Here is a 16,553-nt window from a genome sequence, read left to right as displayed (position 1 = left end):
ATACCTGACTCTTGGAAAGAGACAGAAATTGTAATCTTTCACAAAAAGGGGAAACCAGAGGAAATTGCAGGATCATATCGCCCCATTTCATTGATCAACTCCGACACCAAACTTTACTCAAAAATTCTGGTGGCGGGGTTGGAAACGCGTTGATGACAGCGTCTGGGAAAAGCTTACCTTGTGGACTTAGGGAGAAGGCCTATTTAATTTCCCTCCCTTGCTACCCCAAACTTGATACTAAGGTTCCCCAGAGTTGTGCATACAGGCAATAGAGATTACAGTGGTTTGCAAGTTTCGACTTGCCACTCCGCCTGATTGTTATTTTTGATTTATGGACTCTTGCTTTGATTACCTTTTTTGTTTCTTCAACTGTAACACAGCATACTGATGTGTTACACACATTTGTAAATAATTGTTTATATGTGCTATTTGTCTATGCAATTCATATGTTGAATAACGTCATCAGTTTGTGTTGCCCTTTATGTTTGACATTATTTGAATGTTATTGAACTTATGGAATATTTAAAAAAAATTGAAATAAATCACACAAGCCTATGAATTGATTCCACTGGTTCTGTTTTGAATAAGTTCTAATCAAAGCTACTGGATACTCCTGTCCTTTAGAAAGTTGGCATGTGTTCTACCTTGGTCTTTGTATGGCTTTGTGTATCCTTCACAAACAGCCACATACAATAAACAGATTGGGTGTGCCAGAATGGGCCATCACTGGCAGGATGGGAGGGCGGAGTTGGACACAGCCCTGCTTACACTTGAACGTTCTGTGACCCTGTCTCCATACAAAGGACTGCAGCCCCCTGTAGTTAGTCTGGAGCCAGGTCAGGGAGGGCAGTATGTCTAGGGACTTCAAAGGAAATCCTCTAGAAGATTCTCCCTCTTCAGAAAAAGGCCCGGGTATAAATGTTGGACCCTAGACACCAACTCTCCAGTACACATCTGGACCTGTGGATCTGTGTCAGGAAGATGGATTGCTGTGCTGTTGATAGGACTACCACTCTGCTGGACTCCTTCTCTGAAGTAACTTCTGCCCTTCTGTACTGACCTGCTTCCTGCTGCCCTCTTGCCTGGGTGAGAAGGACTAGATCTGCATCTGTTGACCCCAAGACACCAAAGTGACTCCAAGTGCTGGTTGGCCTTGCCTCCTGACTAGACCCTCAGGGACAGGAGACTCCAACAACATTGAACCGAGCATCTGGACTCTGCCATCTGTGAGTCCCACCCTGCCTAATGGTGCCACCCAAGTTCTGGTTCCTTGGCAGTGGGCCTGATGCTGCTCTACTAGCCCCTCTTTGGATACAGCAGAACCAATGTCTCCTCAACGGCACACCATATCTTTAGCAGAACCAGCGCATCACCTTTGCTGTTCAATGCCTTGCTTTTGGAACCGATGGATCACCTCTGCTGCTAGGGTTTTCTTGATGCAAGGACTCCACATCAACCCCACAGCCTGTCTCTGCACCACCACTTGCGCAAAACTTTAACTATTCATGCCCCAGCACAGCAAATCCTTCATCAATGGCAGTCTCACTGATGGTGCAGATTTTAAAATCGCTGCCTCACAGCTCTCCAGAACTGACGCATCTCCTCAACTGTAAAGTGTATCCTCAATGCTGGACTTCACATCCTGAGCCCTGGTCTACTGGATCCTTGACGACAATGGAGGACTTTGTATCACTGCTTTATCGCTCCTCGAAACCTCAGCATCACTCATAGCATAGCTGTTCTGTGGGTCCTCAGTGCGGGGCCTCGCAACACTCTGAAAACCAGGATTCAAGGTACTATTGTTGGCCTAACTGAGTCCCTGTAGCTGGTATTTGCTCTATTGTGGTCCGCCTCACCTTGTCACTTTGACCTGGTGTTTCCCGACCAGAGATCCACAGTTTGTGTATTGTATTTGTGGGGCAATTTTTACTGAAATCTTTAAACTTGCATATCTACGGTTCTACTACACATTTCCTCTACGATAAACCTGACTGCTTTGTGTCAAGCTACCAGCGGGTTGAGCACAGGTTAATTTGGGATTTTTTTGTGCCTCATCGAAGGAAGGTGTAGTATTATGTGGTTATGCTGGTTAGGCTTCACCATGCAATACTCTCACAATACCCCAAAGATGGTCCTTCGATTCACAATAATAAATCCTTAGCTCAGGCCTGGTAGAGTGGCAACGAGCAGTCAGGCCTTACTAGAGGAACATGTGTAAAGAATTTCAGAGTCCTAACATGGGTGACAAGTAATTGACATGACTTGAAAGAAATCACCAAGAAAACACCAATTTATATAAAATCCCTTTGTCTGTTACTGCTGAAATGATCTCCTCATTGTGTTTGCATCCTATTGCTTTCCATCAATCACTTTGGAGGTGCTTCAAACCCATGTGTTCAATGCGGGTGCTGGTTTGGTTTGGGTGGTTGGATGTCTTGCTGCATTCTGCTTGTTTTTTCAGTTCTAGCACCATCATTATCCAAGACCAAGGTAAACTGTACATCGTTCAATAATTATTTCATTAAGTCTATTGGAACAGGGCCAATGGTGTCAACACCTTCTAAATACAATCCCAGATATTTCAGAGCTGCTACCATCAGTTGCTCATTTCAATCCCTTAAAAACTTGCTGGTACATTTTTAAGTCTATTGTATGGTTTCAATAAACTCCTGAGTCTGACTCACAACAGTATTTTACAGGTGTTTTCACAAGGGAGGTAATTGGGCATATATATTCATAGTAAGAAGGGACATAAATATTAAAGCATGGTCTTTTAGTGAGCCTGTTGACCCATAAACAATTCTATGACAGTTGTCTATAATGCCCAGGAAAGTAGCGTTATGATCTTCACTGACCAGGGGCCAGTGACCTTGAATTGAATTGAATTGAAGAGGTTCTTGTATAGCGCATGGCTACTCGGAAGCATCCCAGCGCTTGATGTTGAACAGAAGGAATAGACAAGGATCTGAGATATGGGAGCCAGCTCATCTATGTCTTGGGAAACAGTGCTGTTTTAAGTTTTTTTCGAAATGCTAGCAAGCTGGGTTCTTGGCGAAGTGGGAGAGGGAGGGCATTCCACAGCCTTGCTGCATTTCGCGAGAAGAGACGGTCCCCAGATCGGGCTCTGTTGGTCCTGGGTATTATGAGGAGGTTTTGCTGTTTAGAGCGAAGATCCCTAGATAGAATATATGGTCTGATCATATCGTTTAAGATGGGGGGGCCATTCCCATAGAGAGTTTTATGGACCAGACAGAGGGTTTTGAAATGGACCCGCTCCTTTATTGGGAGCCAATGCAGGGTCCTTAGTGAAGGTGCTGCTGAGGTAGGATGGCTGGTACCAGTAAGTAGCCTTGCTGCGGAATTTTGGGTCATCTGAAGTTGTCGGGTGACTTAAGTGGGGGCTCCTAGGTAGAGTGCATTCCCATAGTCCAGCATTGATAGAATGAGGGACTGGACTATGGTTTTCTTAGCAGTTTCGGGTAACTGGGGGAGGATTTTACGGATGGTTTTCATTAAACCAAAGCAAGTAGCCACTGTCTTTCTTGCCTGTATTTTGAAGGACAATTCCGTGTCGAGCCAGAACCCGAGGCTTTTTATCTCAGATTCTGGGGTGGGCCCGGGTCCCATGCAAGGAGGTCACATAGAGAAGATGTTGAAGGTGGCCTTCCTTCCGAGCAGCATCAGCTCGGTTTTCCCTCCATTCAATTTCAGGTGGGATGCATCCATCCACTCTGCAACCGCTCCCAGGCAGCTGCAAAGATTGGTGGGGGGGGACTCCCCCTGGTTAAGGGAGACTACTAGCTGGGTGTCATCAGCGTAGCTTACCAGCTGGATTCCGAAGGGGGCTACTACCTCTGCTAAAGGTTCCATGTACACATTAAACAGTTTGGGGCCAAGGGAGGAGCCCTGTGGTACCCCACACTGTAATGGCACTGGGAGGGAGCAGTTGGTGTCTGAGAAGACCTTAAAGAATCTGTTACTAAGGAAGGACTCGAGCCACTCAAGGGCCTTGCCTGTGACTCCAATTCTCTCTAGACGGGCTAGGAGGACACAGTGGTTAACCGTGTCAAAGGCGGCGCTGAGGTCCAGGAGGATAATGGCCGCGCTGCCACCTGCGTCCAGAATCCTCCTGGATGCCTCGACCACCCTCAACAAAGCTGTTTCGGTTCCCTGTCCCTTCCGGAAGCCTGTTTGGGTGGGGTGTAGCAGGTCATAGGACTCCAAATAAGATGCTAGTTGTTTGTTCACCCATTTTTCAGTAAGCTTACTGATGCCAGGAAGGAGGGAGATGGGGCGGTAATTGGAAAAGTCATCGGGGTTGAGATTTGGCTTTTTCAACAGGGCCTTTACCATGGCTAGCTTCCAGTCTTGAGGTACTTTGCCAGATTCCAGGGAAGTGTTGACAAGGTCAATGATGTGTTTACTAACATGGGGTAGGGCTAATTTCAGGATGGACATGGGAGCGGGATCAAGTGGAGAACCGCTTTTTATGGAGTTGAAAAGGGAAGGGAAGAGTTCGTCACTAAGCGGATGGAAGGATGCAAGGTGAGGTAGGGTAGAATTGATGTCATCCCTCGGAGGAGGGTTGAACTCAGCTGCTGGGAGTGGAGGGAGAGAAAGAAGAATCTTTTCGATTTTCATGGCAAAGAAACTTGCTAGTTCGTTACAACGAGCACCAGATTCTTCAGGTGATAGCTCAGATGAGGGGGGGTCGGGGGCCCTTACCAAAGTTTTTACTATTCTGAACATTTCTCTGGGAGCATTAGTAGATTTTTCATTTTTTTCAGCATAAAAGGTGGATTTGGCTACATTAAGTGCAGATTTATATTTCTTTATTGAAAGTTTGTATTTAATTTTCTTCTCCTCGTCGAAGTGTTTTCGCCATTGTCTTTCCTCTCGTTTGCATTCCTGTTTAAGAGACCTTAGGTCTGAGTTGAACCAAGACGGTTTATTCGGACCTTTTTTATTTGAAATACATTTTTTAGGGAGCACACTATCCAATGATTGTTCTATCCATTGGTTAAAGTCTGTATTGGCCCTATCGATATTCTGGTTGGCCATAGGTTCGTTCTGCTTCAGAGATTCTATCCAGTCACTGGGTTCTAACTTTGTCCAGCGCCTACCTAAGGTTTTATGGGAGGGTTGTTTGGTGCAAGGTCTATTAATTTTCAATGAAAAGGGGATTACCATATGGTCTGACCAGGGGATAGAATATGGTTCAGATGTAGACAATTCTGCAACGTTGGAGAATATTGGATCTAAGAGATTCCCTTTAGAGTGAGTGGGGTGCCGAACAATCAAATTGAGTTGGCATGCAGCTAAATCTTTGGTTAATTCCGTGGCAATGGTGTCCAAAGGATTGTTAAAATTGAGGTTCAAGTCTCCTAGCACTATGAAATTAGAGACCGTACTGGCTGATTCCAGAATAGTTTCAGTTAGCCCTTCTATAAATTGACCAATCAGGCCAGGTGGACGGTAGATTAAGAGACCGTAGATTGAAAGTTCTGAGGAATGGGTGATGGAAAATTGTGTACTCTTGCAGTCTGGGATGGTGCTGTCGATCAAGCGACAAGCTAAGTGTTTCCTGTATAAAATGGCGATCCCTCCGCCAACTTTAAGTTCTCGATCCCTGTGTTGGATCAGATATCCAGCAGGTAGGGCTCGGACGATGTCGGGGCCGGAGGACAAGCCGAGCCACGTTTCTGTTAAAAACAGAATGTCCACGTTCAAATCGTCGATTAATAGGGCGATTTCCGTGGCGTGCTTTGGTAAAGAACGGCAATTAACCAGTGCCATCTTCAAAGCAGTATCTACTGTCCTATTTTTAGGAATTAGTGAAGTATTGGTGGTGGCCTCCGTAGCCCTAAAAGAGCAGTGATTGCAAGAGAAGCCACCGAGCCCAAGGTCCATCGAATGGCTGCATGATGATGGAAGCACCCTATTGAGCGAGAGTAGTGTCAAGCGGGAGTATGTTAAAGGGCATGGGGCTGATATATCAGGGGTCTTGGGCCATGGGCCCGACTGTGCGCGAACGGGCGCAAACGGGCATGACTCTGGCACGACTCCGGCGCAGGTCCGGCGCGTCCACAGTACGCGTCCGCTGCGCGGAGTCATGACCGTTCTTTTTATAGTGCTGCTAGAGCGCGCGATTCGCCTGGCCCACACCCAATATGGCTGCCAAGATCGAATCCCAGCCCTCTGCGTCGATGCTCAGCCGAGGGCGGTCCGGGGTAGGGGAGGGGCACAGATCGCTTAGGAGCTCTGAGGAGTCTCTATTCTGAAGCGCTTTTTGATCAAGCGCTAAAGAGCACGCTAGGGAGATGCAAGTTTTAAAAAGTGCTTTTTAATCAAGCACGAGCAAAACAAAGTTAAAATTACAATTCCTAGTGTGTCAAGCCAAAGTGAAAGAGAGAGACCTCCCGGCTTCCGCCTCAGGAAGGAAAAGGGTCCTTCTGTTGGTAATCGCTGGAGTATTAGTCCCTAATTCCTTTTTATAGCACTGCTAGAGCGCGCGATTCGCCTGGCCCACACCCAATATGGCCGCCAAGATCGAATCCAAGCCCTCGGCGTCGATGCTCAGCCGAGGGTGGTCCGGGGTAGAGGAGGGGCACAGAGCGCTTAGGAGCTCTGAGGAGTCTCTATTCTGAAGCGCTTTTTGATCAAGCGCTAAAGACCTTGTGATGGCCTTGCTACATACCCTGGTTCTCCATGTCCTCATGAAGTCCCACTGCAGCTCCCTGTCTGTACCAAAGCTAGGTTAGTCAAATACACACATACACACATGACCTTGGGACATTGCTCACAGCCACCAATTATATGCAATATCCAGCCCTTGCTGTGGGCCACAACAGGCCAACAGTAGTTGCCAATGCCACTAAAGTTCATCTACAACACTGGTTGATCATCATGTCTGCCAGGGATAAAGCAACACACAGACAAGCCTCTCTCCAGCCAAGACAAGATGGAAAGCCCAAAGCAAATCACATATCTGTGAAGCTTTCATTGCTTTCCTTTTAAGGTGGCTCTTAATAGACATATAAGTTGACCTCCATGCGTGCTCCACTAATGACGGTTCTAGTGACAGGGCATCAGCCCAAATCAGGGAAAGGTCTTCTATTCTCATCTGAATGGAAAAATGACAAGGTGCTAGGTCCCAATTGGAGCCCCTTGTTAGGTGTAATCCTACCATCACTCTGATTTTGCACAGCTCATTAGCCATCCTTCCTCAGCAATTGTTTGATCCATATATTCATTCTGTATAGGTGGCAACAAAAGAGCCCCATGTCAGAGGCAAGTGTACATTTGTGTGGTATTTTAGAGGGAAAGATTGCTATAATGAATTTCTTTGTTTATTACCCCAAAGCCAACCATCAGGCTAGAAGGGTTGCAGTGTAGAACACTATCTGCCTGGACATATTTGATGTTCCAGCCTCGTGGTTAGTGTCTACCTACTTCCTTATTCAGTCAGCTTGCCTGTGCACGCTGCCCGTCAACTTCTGGTGTTTAGTGCTGTTCACTAGATAGATTTGTTTGTGACAATCTCTGCATAACAAGACTTGCCGGAAAACATTTTCATGCCGAGGCAGTTATACCACCCTTTGGTCCGAGGTCCCCCACAACCTAGAGACTCTGCAGTACTGCTTCTTCTAATCTGTCATCCTTTGAATCGAATGGGTGCACTCTTTTTGTATTGCTGCTTGCCTGATGTTTGCACTGACTCCCTGCCACCATCTGGAGTCTGGCAAGCAACACCACTGCAAGCACTAGTTGCCATTGTGCCCAAGTTCTTGGACCCTATAATTTAGCAGGCATGTACTGTACGTCATTTGGGTGAGCATTGTTCTGATTTGGCAACAACCAGCAATTCAAGTGAAATCCCAAGTTCACATTATGTTCTGGTGACAGTCTTCTTAACATCATCGTTTGCCAACAACAGCCTCAATATATGTGCGTGCAATTCCTCTCCACTCCAAAACTTCCAACAACATTGTTTAACATTGTTTAGGAACATTGTTTACTAGCACAATCTTAGTTATTTACGTGCATTGTCTTACACTGCTTAGCATTGTCTCACACTGTCTTACATTGTTTAGCAGCGGTTACTAATATTGCTTAGTAGCCAGTAAATTAGCTATTTATTTGCATTGTCTCACACTGTTTGACTCCTTTGTCTGCTGTCCAATAAACCACTCTCCCCTTTGTTTCTTTGTTTTTTTTTTTACTGTACTGCCACTTATCACCCATTTTGCTATACACTTCTCACCTTCCGCTTGCCCTGCCCACTGCCACCCAGCACCCTTCCCTCCTCCCAGGACCTATCTAATGGAGGCCACCTTGCGGCATCTCAGAAGACGCATTCAGCGGGCATGCCACTGACGCCGCAGCATTCGAGCGCTTTATAAATGTTTCAGTCAGTCAGTCATAGTAGGCCAAAGGCAAATCAGTCTGCATCCATCCGTGCCTGGACCGTGCCCAGAGCCAGGAGCCTGGTTCTCCTGCCACCCCACAGTTACACTGCTGATGAGCTCATAGTCTTGTACCCCAGACTTCGCAAAAACAACTGCTGCCACACCTCTCCACGATCAACAGTAGGATCTTTCTCCTGCGACCACTGTCTCTTCTCCTGCAACACTGGAGCACCTGTACATGCAACCACCACATCAAGCACAACTGCATCAGAATAACCCCACTGCCTCCTGCTCAACACTTGATCACTCTGCAAGCACGCCATTGAGATCAGGGACACCGTCACCTCCCTCACCCCAGACATTGTCTTCCTCACCAAGACCTTGATCAACCCTGCCTCCGCATCCAAAATTGCCTCTGCTATGCCCAATGGCTACAAGATAGCACACCAGGACCGCATCAACAAATACGGAGATAGCATCGCTGTCATCCACAAAGAAACCATCCAATGTTCCACCACCACAGACGCCACCACCCCAATAATGGAACACCGCAACTTCCAACTCAAAACAGATGGGAAGACCATCATCATAGGAACCCACATCTATAGACCGCCAGGACCACACCCGAGCTTCTGCGACACCATCCCAAAACTCATGGCACCCCTAGACATTGACACCAAACACTACATTTCCTCAACTTTCACCTTGATGACCTTAAAACTTACAACACGGCCACCCTCTTCGGAATCTTGAATAAAATTGGCCTCCTCAAGTAGTCACCAACCTCACACACAACGCAGGACACATGCTTCACAGCCAATGACAGAGTCAAGAACACCCATGTCACTGAGCTCACCTTGACAGACCACTCCTTTGTCCACTTCACCCTCACTGTATCCCCTAGCTCTGCCACCAAGCCGCACATTACCTCACACCACAGTTGGAATAAAGTGTCCAAGAGCCAGTGGATAGGCGCTCCCAACAACTCCCACCTTCACACCACAACCAACCTTGAACACGCTGTAAAGAACTTCTCCGCCTGGATCATCGATTGCGCTGACAAAGTCATCCCCATCAAACCCATCAAACTCAAGAGATCACCCAAACAGGCCAATGGGAATACCACAGAACTGAGAACAATGAAACGCATCTTTAAGCAAATCGAAAGGAAATGGCACACTAGCAAGGAGCCCACAGACTGATTACCCACTAACACCATCTCCTGAAAGAGACGAAAATGAACACCCTAGCTGACTGCACTGAAGCCAGCACCAACCACAAAAACAGAACTTGTCAGGGAGTTCTCAAACCCTCAGCCACCAAACACATCACCAAGAACCCAAGAACTCTTCAACTCACTGGCAAACGTTTTCCACCCCAAGATTTCCATCATGTACAAACACTTCAAACCCCAACCCGCCATTTCTTACATTCTAAGCCTCCTTGATCTCACAGGCACAACCTCCAAACACCGGATCATTACTTGACATCATCTCACCACACAGAGCACCACAACCATCATGCAATCTGACCACTCAGGAGCACTCATGGAACCCTATCCACCTCACAAGCCCAAGAACTACCAGCCCATCTCTCTGCTCCTCTTCCACATCAAAGCCCTTGAAGAGGCCATCAACTGCCAGCTCACAGAATACCTGGAGAACAACAGTCTTCTGGACTCAATCCCAATCTGTAATCCACACTAACCACAGCACCAAAACCGCCCTGATCTCTGCCACCGACAACATCAGAACTGTCCAGGACAGGGGAGAATTGGTGCCCTGATCCTCCTTCGACCTCTCTGCAGATCTCAACACTATATCCCACCACACCCTGATCAAGAGGCTTCATCAGATCAGAATCCAAGGTGACGCTCTCAAATGAATTGCTTCCTTCCTCACTGGAAGAACCTAGAGAGTCCATCTACCACCATTCACCTCGAAACACAGGGTTCATCCCTCAGCCCTACACAGTTCAATGCCTGCATAACCCCCCTGGCCAATATCGTCCAAACCTGTGGATTGAACATCAGATCCTACGCATATGACACCCAGGTCATCCTCTCTCTGTCTGAAAACCCTTCCACCACAATGTCCAATTTTCACCTGTGCATCAACAGGGTCACACACTGGATGCAAATCAACTGCCTCAATCTCAACACAGACAAAACAGAAGTACTGATTTTTTGTAACAACGCCTCCATGTGGAATGACACCTGTTGGCCTTCTAAACTAGGACCCTCACCCACTCCAACAGACCATGCCACCTACCTTGGCATCATCATTGAGAGCAAGATCACCTTGAAAAGCCAATAAAATCAGTCTCCTCCTCCTGCTTTTTCACCCTTCGATTGTTCCAAAAGGTCTTCAAATGACTCCCCATCAGCAACAGACTTACCTTCTCTCAAGACCTAATTTCCAGCCGCTTGGACTACAGCAACACACTCTACGAAGGAATTGCCACAACCTCCTGAACAGACTGCAGACCATACAGAACTCTGCACCCAGATTCATCTTCCCCAAACGGACCCACATCAGTCCTTATGTCAAGAGACTCCACTGACTCCCCGTTCACAAGAGATGTCAATTCAAGATGCTGACCCACGTCTACAAAGCCCAGCACAGTAAAGGATTAGCATCCATCAACCACCGGCTAAACTTCCACAAACCCTCCAGACACCTCTGCTTCACCTCCCTCTCCCTCACACACACCGCATCCACGGAAGCAACAGTGGAGGATGTTCTTTATCCTCCCTCACTGAAAAGTCCTAGAACAGCCTTCCCTTCCACCTTCGGACCTCACCCTCTCTTCAGGCATTCAAGAAAGGACTCTCACAGGTGACTAGCAGTGCTCTATAAATCTTGATTGATTGAATGATTGATTGAAGTGACTGTTATCATGCACTGCATTAACCACATTGCACCTTGAGTAATTGTGTGCTCGTATGCCAGGCAGTGGGGTTCCTCCTCCTTTTGTGATTGATTACACCAGTTTTGACAAATTTGGTATGAGGTCCTTTGTGCCTATTTGTCATTAGCTCATGTGAATTTTCTAAATAGATTTGCTGCTAGGAAAGTCAAGCTAGGCTTTTCTATTTTCAGTGTTTACTGTTTTGTGGATTTCAGGGGGTGCTTTTCTAACATTTTGAGATCAGTGCTTATTCGAATTCATTCAGATACTTATCCATCAAAAACTGTGTTTTCCAGTGTTAACAAAATATGCTGTTTTGTTTTCAGTGGTAGTTATAAACCACATTTTATTTAAAGGAGTAGTGCAGGGTATGTGGTGTCTTCCAATTAGCAGTGTGTCCAATGTACTTATGTCAGAGCGTTTTAAGCTCAAGGGTATGCGTATTGTACTCTCACTTGCATTCACATCTCATTAACTTCTCACACACGTCATTATCTCTCACAGTCACTCCATCAGGATTCTGTCGGGTTTACAGGGCTATTAATGATTTAAAAAAGTAGAAGTGCTATGTTCAAATGTTCAATAAACACATTCCTTGACACATTTGTGAGTCATTTACCCACTCTCTACTAAATAATATGACAATGTATGGTGGGAAACCCTGCAAACAGCATAGTATTTTGTGAAAACTTTTTAAATTATAAACTTGTTGAATTATGCCAGATTACTTTGTAGACCTGCATTATAAGACACCTGAAACTTGATGTTTTAAGCATGCACATCACTGCCTTTCTTCCCTATTTTCCTGATTAAATGAAGGAGGTGCTGCTGTTGTATGGACATTGATAACGGACAAGTGTCCCTATGAGAAATGTCTAACTTTAAGTCAGCCCTGATCTTTTAACAGAAATCACAGTGAATTATGGGACTTAGAAATGTATACTTTACATAGGAATTAAGGACTCAAAGACTAGGATTATCTGAAGGTATGGGACACCTTGCAGCTATGATACTTGTTGGCATGTGGAAAGTTGTGTCATGTTTTCAACACTATCCCAAGTCCATGGTGGCAGAACTCTTTTCATAGGTATATGTCACTACAGCGTGCATTGACTGTTTAAAGCTTGGGGTGTTTGGCAGGTTACTTGCTATATATACTGACTTGTTAAAAAGGGGGAGTGCTGATGTATCAAAGGGTTGTATCCATTTTATGTCTTTGGGTAAATGTGAATGTATTTGTGTCACAATTCTTATCAGCCAACTATTTCACCAGTCAGTGAAGGAAATACACACTGCCAAAAGATCAAATATGATTTTTCTATTCCCAGATTCTCTACAGTGTATAAAATAATTAGAACAGACCTATAACATGCTTTCAAACCCTGCTCCTTTAATCTAAGCACACATAACTGGATGGTGTAAAAATAAGAACAAGCAATATTTTAGTGACATCCCTAAACACCAAAACTCAAGCGGAAGAGTCCTAGACTAGACTTTCTTCTGCTACCTTTTATGACACTGTTACATTGTGCTGGCCCCTTCAGAAACAAGTAACATTATTCCTTCTCTCTGGCTTAGAGAGTTAGTAAGTTGTGCAGGTATTTATCATTGATAATATGTTTATACTGATGAGGGCTGTTTTCCCTGCTGGTGGAGTTTTATCAATTACTTGTTTAACTGTAAAACAGGTTAGCCTAGTTATAACCTCTGCAACATACATTACCAGATGACACACTTGACACTTAAAAGTTTAATGATTACAACTCACTAGTAAACAACTTTAGAATTGCGATTTCTCCTCAGGAGACTTACCTCTGTGATAATTGGCTGTTTGTATAGCTGGAAAAACAAAAAAATAATCTGCGGTCATCTCAAAGTAAGCATCTCTGAGAATGAAGCGGTCCTCAATGTCACCAAGGTATTCCTCATATGCCAAAGGCATAAACTCTGCTACTAAACCCTGCAAAGACGCAAAAAAAATACCACTTTATTGTTATGACAGGTGAATATGAATTTAAATACTCTAATACAAAATATAATTCTTTACATTTTGTACGTTTGTTACGCTTGGACTTCAAATGTGTTAAATGATTATTGGTACTGAGGCTATTGATCAGAGATCCCTGGAGGTGGCACAGTAGTCTTGAGAGCACAGTATTCTTGGCGGGACTATTGTGGTCCCACCAAGCATATTATGACTTTCCTCACTGTCAGCGGTCTCATGGAGGTTCTTCCTCTGTGACACTGCTCACAGTGAAGAAAGAAAGGGGACCCTACAGGGCCCCCTGTGTCCCCTCTGCACAGGGATGCATGCACCCCAGTTCCTGTACAGTATGAACTTTAAAGTGTATGCCATGCAGGAACCTTGTTTTGTGGTCGATTGCGGTGCCATTTTTAAAGGCACTGTCGCTGAACCACCACACTGCCCACCAGACAACTTTTCAGTCGTAATGTGGTGGGCAGACGGGGGTGAGTTTTGGCTGTGCGGGAGCATGGCGGTGGCGTGCAGCCCACTCCTGCACCACCAAAACTCATAATCAGGCCCTCAGTTCCTTTGCCAAGTCTTACTGGTCACAGCCATAGCTACACACGGTTGAGCTAAGGTTAAGTAAACAATACTGACTGGACCCAGGACAGTATCTGGGAGTGCCCTACAGCTATATCTTGTAGTACACCCAGATCCTCACACTATGACAGATTGCTGCTTATTCTTTTAACATGGAGATTGGTGTTTATTTTTCTTTCTTGTACTGGTAGAGAAGTTTAAAAGAAAAGGCTGTAGGATGTCAGCTTTTTTAAATATACAACAAAATGTAAATACCTGCAAATTAACCTAACACATATTTTAAAGTATATCCAAAGTTAAAAAACAAATGAAGACACATAACTTGGTGATGTGTGATATTTGCAGAAACCTGCTGTTCACACACTATCATGTGTGCCCTATACCGTTGTATCAGTAAACTCACATGTTAATTTTGTGGCCATTTCAATGGAAAATGTGCTGTTTATAAATGACTGAATCCTACTGCACCATGTTTTAGTATATATTTGCAACAGAGTACTCCAAAATGAACTACTGACTACATAACACACCTTTACACCTTTACAACTCTCCTGCTGAATGGGAGTGGCTCATTTGCCATACTTGTCCATTGTGAAACACTTGGATTTTTCACATTCCCTATCACTTCAGAAATGTTACACTGATGTCAATACCCCAACATTGTTCCGGCAGCACTCTGAAGCCCTACTAATTTATTAACTTGAAACGATACACATATATAAAAATTGCAAATCCGTATCAAAAGCTAAAATTAATTAAAATATACCTTGGGTAAAAAATTAGAAGGTCAGTTTAGATAACATTCAAAAGGGAAGGTAAAAGCCCCAGAAAAAGGACTATGGATCTTACTCACAAAGCTATTTGTACATCTATGTTTAACTTATATTCACAAATAGTAGCATTTATGAGGGCAAGGGAAGGATTTGTGTGCATTCAAGGGTGTGTGCTCATGAGATTCAGCCAATTCTGACAGCACAGATTTCAATCACTGAATTGTGATTTTAAAAATTATCACATGGAAAGGTAGCAGGTTTATCTCAAGTGCCAAATGCAACAAAGAGTGGCATGGCACTTCGCTGAATAAACCTAATGTAAAATGTCTTTGAAGACCCACCCAAAAATAGAACAAAGTGAGAAAATATTTAGAGCAATGGGAATGTGGGGCTGTGTACATTTGTCCTTTATGGCTGTAATTTATTTTGTTGTTATGTCACTTTTGAACTAAAATTTTAAACCATGTAGAACTGTTTAGAAATGGTCATTGACCCACCACACGATGAGATGGAAACTTGCCACTTCAAAATGTGGCCAGTACATGCTTCAAAAGGTGTCCAGCCATGGTTTGATATAGAAGCAATATTAAAGGTAGCTGGATGTAAGTCCCCTTGGTGCTGGGTGGAGACCTCAGACATGAAGATTGGTAGAGCAGGATTTGAAGTCAACTGACGTACTAAGATTTTCAATACTGTGCTTTAACATTTCCTAATACTTTTTTTCCTGCCAATGTTAGGATCTATTCAGTTAACTGAAAGGGCTATGGAATTTATGTATGTGTCCTCTATTAGCTTTTGAGCCGATGGTGCTAACCCGAAACTCATGCACAGTTGATTTTCAGTCAATAGAATGCAGGATTGAGATTGAGATAAGCCAAAGGACAGATACTTGGCCAATCTCCTGTTCGTGATCTTTTTTAGACTTCTGCATTAAGAGTGATTTGATATATATCTGAACAAATTGGGAATATTTACTTTTTTTTGTGGCACCAAAATCTATTATCTCCTTTTTGTGACATGCTAATACTATCTTTGTCTGGTGCCAACACAGATAAAACATTTTGAAAAACCTTGGGTAGATGCATGATCATAAATATTGGTAAATGTAGATCTGTAAATCGTGCAGTACTTACGCTGCAATACAGTGCAGTACCATTATCAGGACATATGGTATTGCTGTTTGATTTTAAATCTGAATGGGCATGATAATGGTATAGTGTGATAATATGATGTGAAGTGGATTCAAAAGCATACAGTGAACACTGGCATACTTGATCCAGGTAAGTTCTACAGCACACTGTTGCCCCCTTTGACTGATGGAGTGGGGAAAAAACAAAGGCAAAGCCGAATGTACAGAGCCCTCAGATAAACAACAATGTTAATAGATATTACCAAAGGCTAGGTGAAATATTAAAATAGATCCCAGATATATTATGAACAGAGTGCCTCAACCATAAAGAGAAAAAGAGAGCTGGACTATATCAACAAACAAGGATAGAATAAATGGGAGAGTAAAACCAATTCCATACAACATAGCAAATACACAACAGCAAATGTGCTCTTTCATCTCTAGGGATTGAGTGGCCGGGCTAGACATCACCCTTATCCCACATGCCAATGCATTAAGAATAATGCAAATGGATGAGAAGTCCAAAAAAAGTTTGATGAACGGCAGAAGGAAAGAAAATTTAGCTAACAAGTATTGTTTGTTTAACGGTCAAGTTAGTAAATTGTCAAGTTTATGTTTCTTCAAATTGAAATTATAAAATTATCTAAAAATGTAACTAACTCACTATTGGATATCTGATTAAGAAAGCGGAAGATAAGTGAAACTTCTTCAACTCCTTAAAAAAAGTAGAAAGTGCAGGTATAAAATTACTTAAAGATAACTTTGGA

General features: G+C 44.1%; 1 protein-coding gene across 3 annotated transcripts in view; it reads right to left on the bottom strand.

Annotated features, from left to right (window-relative positions):
• Positions 1-16,553, bottom strand: part of LOC147673797 (fatty acyl-CoA hydrolase precursor, medium chain-like) — a 342,888-nt gene that overhangs the window by 90,351 nt on the left and 235,984 nt on the right. For all 3 annotated transcript variants that reach the window (XM_086947712.1, XM_086947714.1, XM_086947713.1), the window contains exon 11: positions 13,131-13,278. In XM_086947712.1, the coding sequence (XP_086803838.1) occupies positions 13,131-13,278 (148 nt within the window). The remainder of the gene's footprint in view (positions 1-13,130; positions 13,279-16,553) is intronic.

Source organism: Lissotriton vulgaris, chromosome 12 (genome assembly GCF_964263255.1).
Source record: "Lissotriton vulgaris chromosome 12, aLisVul1.2, whole genome shotgun sequence".
Taxonomy (NCBI): Eukaryota; Metazoa; Chordata; class Amphibia; order Caudata; family Salamandridae; genus Lissotriton; species Lissotriton vulgaris.
Note: the sequence above shows the minus strand (reverse complement) of the source record. Positions and strands in the feature narration are given on the sequence as shown.